A 15,645-nucleotide genomic window follows, 5' to 3' on the forward strand; every position below is an offset into this window, starting at 1 on the left:
TACATTGTTACTGCACCATATCAATGTGATATTTTGTGTCTTTGCAATATGAACTAAATTTGAACTAACCTACAACATGCGTTAAGGCTGGACAGCACCTTACATCTTAGGCCAATTACCAAACTGTAGTCCACAATGTTCTGGGAATATTGCATCAGATCTGGAAAAATGCATACCATTTGTGAATTATTGCATTTTCGTATAGCGTAGAAAATCGTATTATATCGGGTATTGATCTCCTTATCAAAAATATGTGTGGGGGAGGGATGTTAGCATTATATGTTATAGGCTGCTGCAGGCTATGCTAATCCCAACCAAAGCATCCCAGAAAGTGCAGTCTTGCCACAGTGAGCCCATGCGAGAGTTGCCTTATCTTTTCCTGTCCTGGGGACAATCCTCAAGTAAGCTACACCTCGAAGAGTCGCGTTTTGGGTGGCTTGGGACACTGTTCCTAGAACAGAAGCTTTGGACGCAGAGTAACCGGAGGAGTATCTTGGGAATCGGGTTTGATTGCGGACTGTACCTCTTGCGCTGACGTTCCCAAGGGACCTTCCACAGCGGTATAGGGTTTCTGTCTCTGTTCTTCACTCGTTCGTTCACATGAGCCACAGGGATGCACCAAGCCGACTAAATGCGCAAAGGAGGGAGGCTCCAATCGAGAGTAGGCTGAATACTGTTGAAAGGAAATCAGACTAAGACTTTTTTTTTAAAGGCATGATAAGTGAGATGTTTGTCCGGTGTGTGACGGACGGACGAATGATATTTATTCCACTTCTGGGAAAGGGATAAGTTGTGATTGGTTCCAGGTGAGTCTTTGCATTTTGTTTCCTGTTTCAGGTAACCGTAGGCTATTTGGAGAATATGATAATGATATGTTTTTTTCTTTGCTTGCCTATTTTAGGCTTGTATACTGAAAATGAGACGCAATTGATTCAATCGTGTATTGCAATGAAAGTTTGAAACAATCACTCACTATTTAATAGACATTGTCCTTCTATTATAGACAAATTTCTTTAGGTCTCTCTCACACCCACTTGTCTTTCTTGTCCCCTGTGCCATGTGTGTGTGGCCCGACGGGTGGTCGGACAGTGACCGGTTGTGACTCGACTCAACCATCTTTCCCTGCCGCGTTGCGCGCGTTGGCGAGCGTGCCGCTTCCTGTCGGTGCCCGCGGGAGTTGCTGGCACGACAACGCACTAGCTCAGGTAGAGTAAACAGACACCCGGTACCGCGTTATCTCTCGGCCCTTCTGTCGGGGGGAACACACGGGCCGATCTCCAGGCCTTCTGTATTTATTTAGATCATTTTGCAGGGACACAGATGGTGATGCGCATTGGAAACTGTCTGTAACTAAACTGTGGCTGGTTTGATACTCATCAATTATATGTTTATTATATTATATTGTACCAACAATGTGCCAGGACTGTTACACAAATATGAATTATTGATACACTTTTTGTTCGTATGCTGATAGGGAAAGATATCATGGTGAAACAGGTGCCATTGAGGCACCAAATGATTGTAGCAATGATTTATGGGTGCTGCAGAAGTTGCCCATGAGAATATACCGTTTTGTTTCTCTCTGGATAAGGCAGAAAATTGAGGCAGAATTTGTGCAATTTTCCCTCATTTGTAAATCTTGTAGTTTCCTGTCACTTCACAGCCAAACAATGACTTGATAACTCAGTGTTCAGCTTCACCATGGTGTGTTATGTGTGCGAAACCTAATCCGACCCATCTTACAGCTGGGGGTAAGAGATCTCATTCAGGGGAGAAAACAGAACACAAAGCAGCCCAGTGTGAGAATGCTGATTATTCATGGTCAATAGGGATTTGGAGAAAAGCAAACAGGGTGATAGACAGGCACTCCTTACCATGGCCTGCACTCACTGATAGCTTCATGCATTTGAACTGGTATGGCCTTTTGTTGGCATGTCCAAGGTCACTAGGCCTTTGCCTAACTGACGGCCTCAAATCAGGGACCCTAACCATCAGTTTACTTAAAAATTATGTTGCTCCTTTTAAATGTTTGAATAAAATGTATGCTGCTGTACAACCTTACAACTAATCTCGGGAACACTTTGCACTTTGGATGGAATCCTGTCATAGTTGTAAAAAGGTGGTCTTGGTCAGTTTAAATCAGTTTAAACTTTAAATCAGTTTTTATTGGAAGTTTACTATAGCGATAGAATACAAGGGCAGGTTAAGACTGTTTCCAGATCAGTAGCTAGTCTTCTGTTGCAATGCCTCGTGAGCGTTGTGGACCTTTGGCTCCATGCCTGTTTCATAGGTCTGTTTTCTCAGTGTGAGATCAAGCACAGATGCAATAACTGCAAACAGATTAATCTGTTCCATAAGGGCTTCTGTGTGTGCACACACGCTCAAGTCTGTGTGAGCTGAACAAGCACGATATGTGGATTTATTTGCCACATTTCTGTAGAAAATTGTTGCAATGCGAGTGCAGGTATGTAAATATTTTAATATTTGTTTTGTGTTTTTCTGTGTGTGTGTGTGCACATTGGCTCATTAGCATAAATATGGAAATATGAAAATGGACATTATGTATGGATATCATTTGAATTTATTTGTGTGTTTCTGGTATGAACTATATGTATTCTAATTATGTGCTTGTAGACATATAGTGCAAGATTCCAATTCAAATTCATAAATGTAAAAACATTCGTCATGAATTTAACAGACTGTTTTGTGTGCATGGTGTGTTTGTGTAGAGGGCCTTAAGAGCTCAAGTTCAAGTCAAGCACTATTTAACATGTAGTGTATAGAAAATTGATCTCTCTTGCTACCTCTCATTGTGTGTGTGTGTGTGTGTGTGTGTGTGTATGTGTGTGTTTACATATTTAGTGCTGCAGAGAGACCCTTGGTGCCGCTCTCCTTCCCAGTGCGAGAGAGCAGGCGAGCATGAAGTCCCACGAGGGAGAGCTGGTGAGGGAGATCTCCAAGGTACTTTACAACAGCCTCACAGTAAACAGCCCATCACCGCCATACACACACTGCTGAGCAAGCAAATACACGGACACCACAAATCACAGTGTCACCATACATTCTCATGTTGAATGCAAGGAAACCACATGACCTCGCCACATGATGATTGATTTCCTCTGACCAGTAACCGTTCTGATATGGCAAATGGCTTCTTGGATATGGAGAGCCATGACATGCTCGTCATTTGTATGAATTTCATTGGGTGTCGAGGATATCCACTACTGTTTGCTGTTGTTGCCATACATTGTGTCGCTTTGTTGTATAACGTGCAGCGGGGATAGACAGCAATGGCGTGCTCTTTTGTGTCATGTATACCTGTCCATTGTGTTGCATTGCGCTGTATATATAGAAAGTGTAGAAAGTGTGACACGCGGTGTTGGGTTGTTGTTGGCCGTGCAGCTGCAAGGCATCGTGGCGGAGCTGAAGGCTGGCTTCTCGCGGGCGCTGCTGGAGCTCAGCCACATCCAGCACGGGGACAGCCGACTGCAGAGCCAGCTGCAGGAGACCCAGAGCTGCTGCCACAAGCGTGCCCTGCACCTGGAGGCTCTGGTGCAGTCTCTGAGGGTAACAGGAACAATGTGAAATATGAACAAAAAGTGCAGACTCTTGCTTTCTACAATTATACATTATACACACAGCTACTGTTTTGTGATGTGGTTGTACTTTCAGCCACTTATATGAAACATTAATATGTTTAAGGACAATGTAGCACATTAATTATCAGCATGTAAGAGCACATTGATGCTCAGTGCTTACATCTTGTAAGTAAGTATGTGGAAGCATTACTGCATTGTTACTCACTAATATTGTGTATGTTATGTAATGCTTTACAGTGAGAACTTGCAACAAGAGCTAAAAATAGAAAGTGTAACTGACTGGGCTACTTCTTACAACTTATTTTTGGATGTTTCCCCTGCTGTAGGAAGAGCTAGGGGAGGTTCGTGCTCAAATTAGGCTACTATGTGGTGATCGCTTCAAACCAGACCAGGAGTCTAAGATGCCACAGTCTGCAGAGGCCTGTGCCCAGGGGTCAGGGGTCCCACAGGGAGACAGGTAACCATGGAGACAAGAGTAAATATTTCTTTAAGGATGAGGACTGGGCAAGGTGCCTAATGAGTAATAATACACTCTGATTTAGGTAAAGTTACTCATACTTACTCATACTTTCCTGAAGGAATTTGTTGGCTCTGATTTACTCTATCAGCTCATGCTTGTATTAAATCTTAACAACCAATTGTGAACCTTAACAGGCAAAGTAGACGTCTTTTCATGTACAAGCAGTCATTTGACAGACAGTGTTTTAGCACACTTACCAACGCCCCTGAGCATCTTTGTGTAGTGAGACTGGGCACAGCTCAAACATGTGCCAACGTGAGAATGGAGGGTGCCCGTGCCAGTGTAGTGGGAGCTCCGCCACGGTGGCCCCCAGTGCAACTCTGAAGGCAGGGCTGCTGCTGCACTGCTACCTGCAGGGTCTCCGAGCAGGGCAGTGCCAGGGCACAGGTGAGCCGCTACCCAGTCGTCCTCTCTCTAACCATTCGAACCACCATCTTTCCATAAATCCATATCAATCCATTCATCCATCCTTTCATTCATCCATCATCCACCCATTCATTTAATGAAAATATAAATCCAACCATTTTGTGTGCATATCCTTAGATCCATCCATCCATTTATTGCATATATACTGTACATCCATCCTTGTATCTAATCAACCCATCTATACATCACTCCACCTTCCCTTGTATTCTTCCAACCATACATCACTCCATTGGCCCTTCTTACCCAACCATCTATGTATTTTTTCTCTTCAGATGGTACAGTGTTTTTTTTTTCTCTTCAGATAGTACAGTGAATTGTCAAGTTGTGCCCATGTGTGTGAGGGTTCCGCAAGCTGTGATTGGTCCATGGGCAGGAGAGGTGCCACGCCCCTGCTCTCTTGAGGGTACCAGAACCTTTATACTGTAAAGTTGAAACCAAACTCTACTACACAAGCTAAACTTTCAACTGAAAGTTGAAAGTATTCAGGATATTCACAAACATGGATGAAGCTCTTTGTGGCTGACCTGTCCTTCCAGGTAGGAGGCAGCAGGTAATGGTGCAGTTGCTTCAGTCTGAGTGGGAGTACGTGTCCAGCCTGGGTCAACTCTATGACAAATACAAGTCCCCACCTCAACAGGCCAACGACGTGGAGCCACAGTAAGACATAACCACAAACAATAACATGCTCTATATTAGGGATGTAACGGTATGAAATTTTAACCTCATGGTTATAGTGACCAAAATTATCACGGTTTTTCGGTATTATCGCGGTATTTTTAAAAGTGTGTTCAATATGTTCAGAAAGCACTGATAGGCCTACACAAGTTGAAATAGTTTAAAAAGTTTGACAGTGTTTACTATGTTACAAAAATATGGGCAAAACCTTATCAAAAGTTAACAGGGGACGCTGGAACTCATTTTCACCTGGGGGTGCTCATAGTTGTTACTGAGTAGATGTGATCCCTTTATTCTGGTACATTTTAAGGTGGCCTAATGCTACTGGAGAAGGACATATTTTCATTCACATTCATAGACCTACATCCTGACTGCAGAAATAAACTTTGTGGCTACATGATACAGTGCACGTTTTGCGGTGAAAATGTTCCGCATTTTAAAAGCAGGTGTAGCCTAATGCGAATCTCAGTTAAATCCATCAATTAGACATCAGAATCAGTAGGGTACCAGTTTTGTTTCATTGTACCAGGCCTACTATATGTCAAAAGCAGGCTTGGATGAAGCTGGGAAGGATTAAACACACGGTTTCCACACCGTGTTAATCAACCGTGATAATCATAATATTTGAAATGAAAGCGGTAATTATTATCGTCAACATTTTTATCGCAGGTTTACCATTATACCGGTAATCGTTACATCCCTACTCTATATTCACATATGGACACTGCACATAATGATTAAAATCTGCACAGTTGCCTTTCTCAGGGTACATTAAGTCAAAATGTACACTACTGGACGACATAAAGGGTCAGTTATCTGATTCTTTGTAAAAGGCCCTTGGGTTTGTACAGTGGTTCTCAAGGTGTGGGGTGGGCCCCACTAGTGGGGAATAGAGACATGGCAGGTGGGGCGTGATGAACAGGAGGAATTTTTTTTGCCTTTCTTTTTTGAAAAGAAATTCCTATTAATAGTTTATTATATATTACTATTATCTCAATATCTAATACAATTATATTGTGAGAAACATAACATGACAAAACCCTCTCTTAGAGTGATGTGTTTTGGTTCCTAGTAAGGTATTTCTGAGACATGTGGAGCAGTTGCTGCAGCGCCACCTAGTGTTCAGAAACGCTCTGGAGGAGAGACTGGCTGCTGATCAGTGGAGGTGTCTGGTGGGGGATGTGTTCGGCAAACTCACAGGCCAAGGCGAGGTAGACACACACACACACACACTCTCTCTCTCAAACACATACACACACACACACACACACACACACACACACACACACATACACACACACACACACACACACAACATACACACAACACATGTTTTTATAATGACTAGTGTACCTTCACAAATAGAAACACAATCCACACAACAGCACATTGTGCAGGCGAGTGAAGTGTTAAAACACTCCAGAAGTAGGCACAAAGACCAGCCTTAGCCGGTGAAAATGGATCCTCCAGTGTCACAACAAATGCCTTGTTCTCTCTATCAAAAACATTGCCTTCCCTTCCTCCACCCTCACAGGGAAGCCCTGCTTTTTGTGCTGAATCTGGCCTTCAGGAGAGCTGAACAGCCTCCTCAGTCTTATCACTGAACTCGCTGCTGAACACACACTTCTGTCAAATCCACATTACTTTGCAGTTTTCTTTTTTTTCATAGCCGGTCTAGTTTTTCTCCCAGAGTCAGGACATGCTTAGGAAGCCAGTCATCAATGCTCTGAGCCAGGGGGGAGCTTTTTTAAAACAAAGAGTTTCACACAGGCTCTAGTCACCGACTCAAGTCTAAAGTTATGAACACCTGTGGTACACATCATGCCAGTGGTTGTCCATTAAAGGTTTTGCATGTCAGTGCAGTGCAAAATGTGTCATTTTGTGCATTGACAGGGGGGGTTTTCTGAAGCGTATCTGGGCTATGTGTCCACTCTGCCAACCATCCTCAATGCAGAGATCAGCAAAGTGCAGCTGGCAGCAAAGACACACAACACACAGGTGAGAAAGGTCTACACACCTGCATGCACATATAGAAGACACACAACACACAGGTGAGAAAGGTCTACACACCTGCATGCACATATAGAAATGTGTGTAAGTGCACATATAAATGTCTCAGACTTATGACTTTTTTCTATATGTATGCAGCCCAAAGTTGTCGGGGCATGATTGATAAAGCCTAATCTTGTCACTCAGTGATACACTGTCACATATATATTATTTTAGATAAAGTACTTAATATTAAATATTAAAGTTGTATGATTTTGTGTGCTGTTCTGATGACCACTACAGGATGGCCAGGAGAAGAAGGAGGGGTCAGGGCTCATCTCATTACTGTTCTCACCTGTCTCCAGGATCCATAGCTACTTAAGCATCATACAGGTGTTGTCTCTCGAGCTTTCCTTTTACACACACACACACACACACACACACACACACACACACACACACACACACACACACACACACAAATTGGTTTCAAGGCTTCTCTTTCTCAAACACATCCTCTCTCTCCTCTCTCTCTCTCAGAGCCTCCTCGACTGGACAGGGGGTGACCATCCTGATCGCCATCTGCTTGAGGACACCCAAAGAATTCTGGGACACATCCGTTCCCGTGGCCACGCGATGCTGGAACAAGATGTGCAATCAGAGGAAAGGCCGGCTGTAGTCACAGGTTTACGGTGGGTTCAGTTAGAGGACGCATGATTAAATCATTCCAATGAATACTTTATTAGGCATAATGGCTTATAATGTAGGACTCGTAGTTACCGTGCTTCAATCATGTTGTTTGGGTACTGCTTCATCTTCTAGCAACATACAGTAAATTACATTTTACTTTAATGTAGATAGATAGATAGATAGATAAATAGATAGATAGATAGATAGATAGATAGATAGATAGATAGATAGATAGATAGAACTGACATTGTGATGTTGTATGTACAAGTGGAAGTGATACAGTGAGATGTCATGGTAGAGTGTGTTCCATAAAGGACATGCAAAAAGTGAACTGTGCAAAGATATGGATATGTGATAAGAATAGAATTACTGTATCTGATGGTAAACAGCAATAGAAATGAACTATGCAAATTCGTAATACTTTGTAAACAAATACTAACATTCTGAGTGTCAGTCAGAGTGTAGGTTGGCATGATATGGTAGGGGGAGAGAGAGACTCATGCCCAATACTCAATTTCGTAGAGCAGTAGTGGCGGTGTGCACATCTCCACCGGTGAGGTGCAGGGCAAAAGGGGCTGGATACAACTTAAAAGAATGAGATGCCCACGCTCTGCTAATTCTCCCATACGTTTATTGTGCTGCAACGTTTCCTGCTGGGTCTTCCTCAGGCAAAATAATACTCAATTTCACCCCTCCATTTCTGTGAGGACAAAAGACCCCATCAACCTGTCTGTTGAGCATAACAGTGACAGGAATCTGCCACTGAACATGCTCCTCTGTCTGGTGAATGTGCTGTGTAAGTCGTGGCGGTCATTGTCCGTAATTGGCAGCTGCTTGCTCAGGGTCCTTTTTTCCACCACTGACGTTAGGAGCTCCATCCCCGTGCCAGCGAGAGAGTCAGCTGTCCTGACCTGCCAATCCAGGCGTCCAACATCGCTCCTCCTGCTATGCTGCCTCCCCAGCACGCCATAGCATAGAAGAGAACACCGGCTTTATACATTTTATGATCTATATGTATACATTTATACAATAATGATCAGAATGAATCATCATCATCAATTTGAGAAAAATAACTGATTAAAAGAAATAGCGCAGATTAATCGATTCCGTATGATCTTTGACCCCGAGCCGTTCTAGTCAGTAAAGTGTTGATTAAAATAAAGTCCTCTGCGATGTCTGCAGCAAGGAATTTGCATATGACCCGAGTCCGTCAACTCTAAAGTCGCACATCAATGCAAAGAAATAGTGTTGACATTGAGGGGAGTGTTCATTTATTTTCATTGTGTCCCCTAGGTTATATCTGTGGCCTGAAATAGATTATTATGGCCAATATTTGAACAGTGAGAATAATAATAAAAGGGTTTTTGAACTTTAATGTCACTAATGCTGATTATTTAATGATTCATTTGAATTTAAATATTTAAAATACTTGCACAGCAAAAATTATATATGCGATTAATTAATTAATCACAGAGTATGTAATTAATTCGATTAATTTTTTTAATCGATTGACAGCCCTAATTTAAATACAAATATAATATATAATATTATGCAATATAATATAATATAATATAATATAATATAATATAATATAATATAATATATATATATATAAAATAGGCCTATATACAAATATGACAAAGTGCAGATGCAAGTACAAAAACACTACGCAGAAAGGGGGCTATGTTTTGTGCAGAGGGGAAGAAACTGTTGTGGCGTGAGGTCCTGGTCATGATGGAAGGCAGCCTCCTGCCAGAGGGGAGTGTCTTAAAAAGAACTGTGTCCGGGGTGGGAGCGGTCTGCAGCAATCTTTCCTGCCTGCCTCAGGGCCCTGGAGGTGTACAGACTTTGGAGAGCAAATGAGGCGCTGTAAGCATGTTTACATGCATGTTGTGTGTGTGTGTGTGTGTGTGTGTGTGTGTGTGTGTGTGTGTGTGTGTGTGTGTGTGTGTGTGTTGCCACCTGGGTTAAAGTGTTTGATAAAATATCAAAATAGCCCAAATATTAGTTGGTTAAAGTAATAGTGAGCCGAACTGTGAAACTATTTAAGGCTGAATTCTTGTGTTTTCTTTTGGCAGGTGTGAGATTCCAAGTCCTGACTGCCCTCCATCAGCCTTCAGCAAATACTCGCCCAACTCCAGGGACACTCTGACGCGCTCGCAGACTCACCGCCAGGACACCCAGCCTGCCAACTCCCAGTCAGTGTGCTGGCTTCTGCTGCCTTCTGGGTGTATAAATATAGATGATCCCCTATCCACAGGGAACTGCAGTGCTCTCTGTTAAAGTCTGATAAGTGGTGACTTTAAGCCGTGAATTAAAAAAGTGAATCATATGGGAGAAATTAAGTGCCGTTTTGATTTTTGATGGATTATTCAGGATTTAGATTGTGAGAGCCCTCTAGTGGTGAAATGGTGTAGCACAGAGCCATTGATTTGACACTTTAGGAAAAGAAGAGATAGTATGTAATTCTCTGTCATTCTCTGTCTCAGTCCATCCAGCATATGCCATCCTGTACCCAGCTCTGCCAGCTGGAACCATGTAGCCCCGTCGCTGGGCTGCGGTACTTGGAGCTTGCCACCTGATGCCACTCCGGTGCGGGTCCCAGGGCCCAGGGAGAGACCAGGTGACGTGCGCTTCCTCCTTTACCCTTCTGACCCAGGAGGGGGCGCCGCCACAGACAGTGATCCCGGACAGGGCACCTCCTCACAGCCACTGGGGAAGAGAATGTACAACTCCGAGGTCTATCACATCAACAGGTATGTGTGTGTGTGCATGTGTGTGTGCTTTGTGTTTGTGGTTTATCCTCTTAATTGACAGCAAACATGAACTGAATCGACGTAAGGAGACATATGCCTTATTCACTTTCTTGGTTCAATTTATCTCCAGCAAACGACACTAGATTATTAGCCAGTAACTAAGAAAGAGTCCCTGTCAGGACTGAACTCAAAAGATAGAGAAAAAGATGTTTTTTGTGTGTTGTTTTTGATGTGTTTTATGCCCTCTGCTGGCTATGATGTGTTATTGCATGCTTTACATCCCTCATTACACAGCTGTTCCCCATGACATTTGCAAGCCTGAACGTGTAATGATGTACATGGTGCGAATGTAGCATCTCCATCCATCCATCCCACAGGCCTGTGGTGGACTTTGAGACGGACCCGGAGGAGCTGGGCGAGGCATCAGTCTTCGACTACTCCTCTGTGACGACCTGCAGCCCTGACGACACGCTGGAGCTCCACGGCAACGGCCTGGAGCGTAGCAACGGCACCGAGGAGAGCCGAGGCGAGGAGGAGGAAGAGGAGGAGGAGGAGGAGGAAGAGGAGGAGGACAGCCAGATCCCCGTGCTGCTGAAGCCGTCCTACACGCTCCCACGCCTGAAGCCGTCCAGCCAGAGACCCCCGCTATCCCCGAGGCTGGTGCACCGGGATGGGGCCGTGTGCACCCGGTGGCAGATCCCCCGTGCCGCCCCCAACCCCCCGACACACACGCAGGCGCACGCACACATACACACGCAGATGCAGGCGGGCGGACAGGTGTGTGTGGCGGCAGGCCCTGGTGGGGAGAGGAGGGAGAGGCGCATGAAGCTGCAGCGGCAACCTTCCAGAGCATTCCGTCCCATCTGGGACCAGCCCTATAGGCAGGTGTGTGTCACACAAATATATAACATATATATTTATATTTCAAATATATTGTATATATATGAATACAGTATATAACACACCTATATGTGCACATAAACACACACCAACAACTGAAGGTCTATTTAACTGTGCCTCGCTGATGCGTGTTTTTGTCAACCAGGGAGATGAGACACCTGACAGGGACCAATCACAAGCCCACAGAGGAGTGACATCACAGGGGCATTCAGGTTCCAACCCACAGAAGGACAGAGATGGAGTGAGGTAAATCTTATCCAACACACACACACACACACACACACACACAGCTTTAGATTATGTTTACTTGCCACGCTTTCTGGATGGGTATTAGAAATGAAAACAGAGCTCTTTAATCAAATGGAAATGAATGTATGTGTGTGTTCAGGTCCTCGCTGTATGGTGGTGGGGGCAGAGGCAGTCCCGTTGGTCCGCTGGGAAATCGAAATGTTTGGAACGAGAGCGAGGACAGCGAAGGTCCTTGCAGCACCGTCTAAACACGCACACACGCCAGTCATCATGATTCATCCTATTCCTTCAACGCCTTTTGTTTTGTGTGGACACCCCTGACATCTTAAACGAGTTTAGAGATTATTCAGGGACAGTTGGATCCTATTTGGACCCCACAGTCCTGCCTCATAATTCAACAATATGAATTTTAGCCATTGGCAAAACAAGTTCTGATAAAAATGGTGTAATATGTGAGTGCTCTACTCTCGGCTGTAGAAATAGTGAAGGGACAATGCTGGACAACAGGCCCTGTATTGGGTACAATTCTTCTGTTTTTTACTACATCCTGACTGTAGTAGTTACCTGTATGACTGCTCCATGTCACTAACCCAGTGTCAGGGTTTCAAGTTGAGTTTGAGTTTTAAAGGTACAGTCCTTGATTCTGGTTAAATACACCCCTCCCTTCAGTCCTGATGAAGCAATGTTTTTGATTAGCTGGAATAGTGTATTGGTTGATATAAGCCACATTATTTCCCATTCATAGAGAGGACTATGAACAGAGTTTTTTGAGCACACAAACAAAAGACAGCTAGGGGAGGGTGATTCCATGTATTAGATTATAATCAAGGACTGTGTCTTTAAGCTCCCTGGTTGTATGTCCTGGCTCTGTGATGCAGTGCAACAGATAATATGACTGTGCTTATATGAGATTTACAGCTAATCTCACAAAACCATCTTGGGCACACACAGACACACTCCTCCCTCTCTCTCTCACACACACACACACAGACACCTCTCCTGCATGGGGATAGAACTCAGAGATGTATAGAATGTATAAAATAACAATTAAGCCAGGCTTAAATAAAGTTTGATAATGTACAAAATAAGACCAGGTGATTTTTTTATTAATCTCTTTCAGAACATGAATACAAAATGCTTTTTTTCTATGGTTAAAGGCCACACACCACCAGCTGCTACCAGCCAGAATTCTGGGATAGCCTGGAGGAGCATGTTAAGTGTCAGGACCAGGGACTTGTACAGGATTTAAACAAAACAAACAAAAAAACAAACAACCAAAAAAAAAAAACCAACAGCACAGGACAACAAAATGCCAAAGCACACGCCTATCGCCTCCGGTGACACAAACAGGATGTGACATCATAGAGGACATTAGTCCTGTAAGGCTGCCGTGTCTGAGGAATCCTCGTGGGCAACATACCAACCCCCGGTTGCTGCCTCTTCCTATGTGTGTGACAGAAACAGGGGACTCTGCAAGAATGTTTGCAGATTTTGCACATCTGTGGAGTGTTTGCTTCAAAGTGTGTGTGTGCATTTTGATGAATAATGATCATAGGGCATTGAGTACTCACTTGGGTTAAAAGCAATTAGTGTGTGTGTTTGTGTGTAAGGGTATTATTTTGTATTCATTTCCAATCTCTATAACAGTATTGCCTAAAGTGCAGATAGTGAGCCTGGCGCCCCCATACCCTGGGGCTGGTAGTTTGCTTCCTTCTGGTCATCCAGAAACATACATCTACTCAACTGAATGCGTCAGTCAACCCGGCCAAACAAGCTATCATTAATAGTTTGCAACAGTGTAGTAGTTCATTCGTTTTCACTTGAGCAAAGGTTGCTGAGTACTATCTATTCATTTGGTTTTTCAAAGCAGATATGCAAAGATGGCTATTTTATACTGCATTCTGATGTGCGTGCGTGCATGCGTGTGTGTGTGTGTGTGTCTGTGTACACTGAGGATTTCTTCAAAGATGGGATTGTCAGTGGGACTGCTTAGCACTAAAGAAATCATCTAAATAAACATCTCTTATTTCTGTGTTATGGCTTTGGGCAGTAGGGTTTTTAAGTTTCATACAAGGCAAAGAATTTGAGTTTCAGACTCCAACGCGCACACACACGCACACACACACACACACACACACACACATACACACACACACACACACACACACACACACACACACACACACACACACACACACACACACACACACACACACACACACACACACACACACACACACACACACACACACACACACACACACACACAGAGACTAAATGTTACAGAGACTTCTAACACTGTAGTGTACAGCAGTGTGTGTTAGGCAACCAACACTTTTTGTTTGTTTTTTTTTCAAGCATTTGTACAAATTATTTTGCAAAGCGTTTCAAAGAAAACAAAAGGCACATATTGAGAAACAATGCAGGTTTTCAGTCGTTGGAAAAAACTAATTCATCCTGACTTTTTTTTCCAGAGAAGACACAGAAAGACAAATCATGGACATGTATGGCCTTGTTCCAGAGTCCTGCGCTTCTGATTGGCTGCTGACTGGAGTGCTCCATGGTGACTGGTCAGGGATTGTTACAAGGGGTGGGGGGTGTACTTGAACATTCAGAGGTGAACATTCAGTGGAGGATTCTAGGGGCTGGAGTCTTTTTGCCAGCAGCAGGCATCTTCAAGGTCGGGGTGTAAGACATCGTCTTGGCTTTAGATTGCTTGAGAGATCACTGGAGAGCAAACTGACACACTCACACAGAAAAACACTGGCATCCTTGCAAACAAACATGCACACACATACACACACACACACACATTACTGGCACTCATGTCTTCGGTCTTTAGAGTTCTCCTATCTCCCCTGACGTTCCATGCCAGCCCTACATTGGAGAACATGTCTTCCCTACTTCATAGTCAGCTCTCACATACACATCCACCTCATCCCAACACGCCCAAACGCAAAACACACACACACACACACACACACACACACACACACACACACACACACACACACACATCCCAACACACACAAACACACACACACACACACACACACACACACACACACACACACACACACACACACACACACACACACACACACACATTCTCTCTCCAGTTCTCTCAGCTTGTTGACTGGTCACAGCCTCAGGTCATAGGTCTGAGCTGTATTAAAAGGCAACTAAAGATAAGCATGTGTGTATGTGTGTGTGTGTGTGTGTGTGTGTGTGTACATTAAGTAACAGGCTGAGCCCTGCAGTGGTACAGTGCAGTTACTCATTTGAAAACGACTAAAAGAAGCAAAGGGCAGGGGGACCATGTTCTGTTTCTACTGGTCCTCTTTGTCCATCCTCCTGCATAAAGTAAGACTTTGGCCACAAAACTGCAGTGCGTAGAAAAAGAGTTCAACAGTATTGAGTCGTTCAGACAGATGGCTAGCCCTCACGGGCTCTGCCTCTGTCTGCCAATGGCCTTCAGTGTGTGTGTGTGTGTGTGTGTGTGTGGAGTAATTGTATTTGCGTGGTGGTGGTCGGCATTTTAGTCTTTAAGTGTTTATATTCGCTAGTTCAGGCTCCTTTTCCTTTTCATTGATTAGCAGCCTGGTGAATGCGCCGTGGCAGCTGCATATGCATTAGGCTCCAGGATGCCCCTCAGTCTCAATATCAATATCAACATAAGTCAGTCAGTCTCGAGAGAGTGTGCAGTCAGTGCCTGTTAGGGTCACAGCAGGTTAAAGGGCGTCGGGAGGGCAGCCAACTCTTCGCCGGTCAGCCCCCGTCACCTCATGGGCAGCACTCAGGCTGCAGTCAGACCCTCCGGGAGCCTGCTACGCGGCACACC

General features: G+C 44.1%; 1 protein-coding gene across 5 annotated transcripts; it reads left to right on the forward strand.

Moving 5' to 3' along the window:
* Positions 1 to 38: 38 nt before the first annotated feature.
* Positions 39 to 12,892, forward strand: LOC125283961. 5 transcript variants are annotated; one of them, XM_048227562.1, is made up of 17 exons: positions 39 to 806; positions 902 to 1,205; positions 2,863 to 2,961; positions 3,403 to 3,567; positions 3,926 to 4,056; positions 4,343 to 4,506; positions 4,847 to 4,948; positions 5,082 to 5,202; positions 6,293 to 6,431; positions 7,114 to 7,218; positions 7,513 to 7,602; positions 7,750 to 7,901; positions 9,978 to 10,097; positions 10,389 to 10,655; positions 11,009 to 11,540; positions 11,701 to 11,801; positions 11,944 to 12,892. In XM_048227562.1, exons 3-17 carry the CDS (start codon positions 2,920 to 2,922, stop codon positions 12,050 to 12,052), a joined length of 2,340 nt encoding a protein of 779 aa, XP_048083519.1. In that variant the 5' UTR covers positions 39 to 806; positions 902 to 1,205; positions 2,863 to 2,919; the 3' UTR covers positions 12,053 to 12,892. The 5 variants fall into 5 exon arrangements, with proteins under 5 accessions (XP_048083519.1, XP_048083521.1, XP_048083520.1 ...); XM_048227564.1 differs by having other exon boundaries at positions 1,090 to 1,205; XM_048227563.1 differs by lacking the exon at positions 39 to 806 and having other exon boundaries at positions 825 to 1,205.
* Positions 12,893 to 15,645: the final 2,753 nt, after the last annotated feature.

Source organism: Alosa alosa, chromosome 19 (assembly GCF_017589495.1).
Source record: "Alosa alosa isolate M-15738 ecotype Scorff River chromosome 19, AALO_Geno_1.1, whole genome shotgun sequence".
NCBI lineage: Eukaryota > Metazoa > Chordata > Actinopteri > Clupeiformes > Clupeidae > Alosa > Alosa alosa.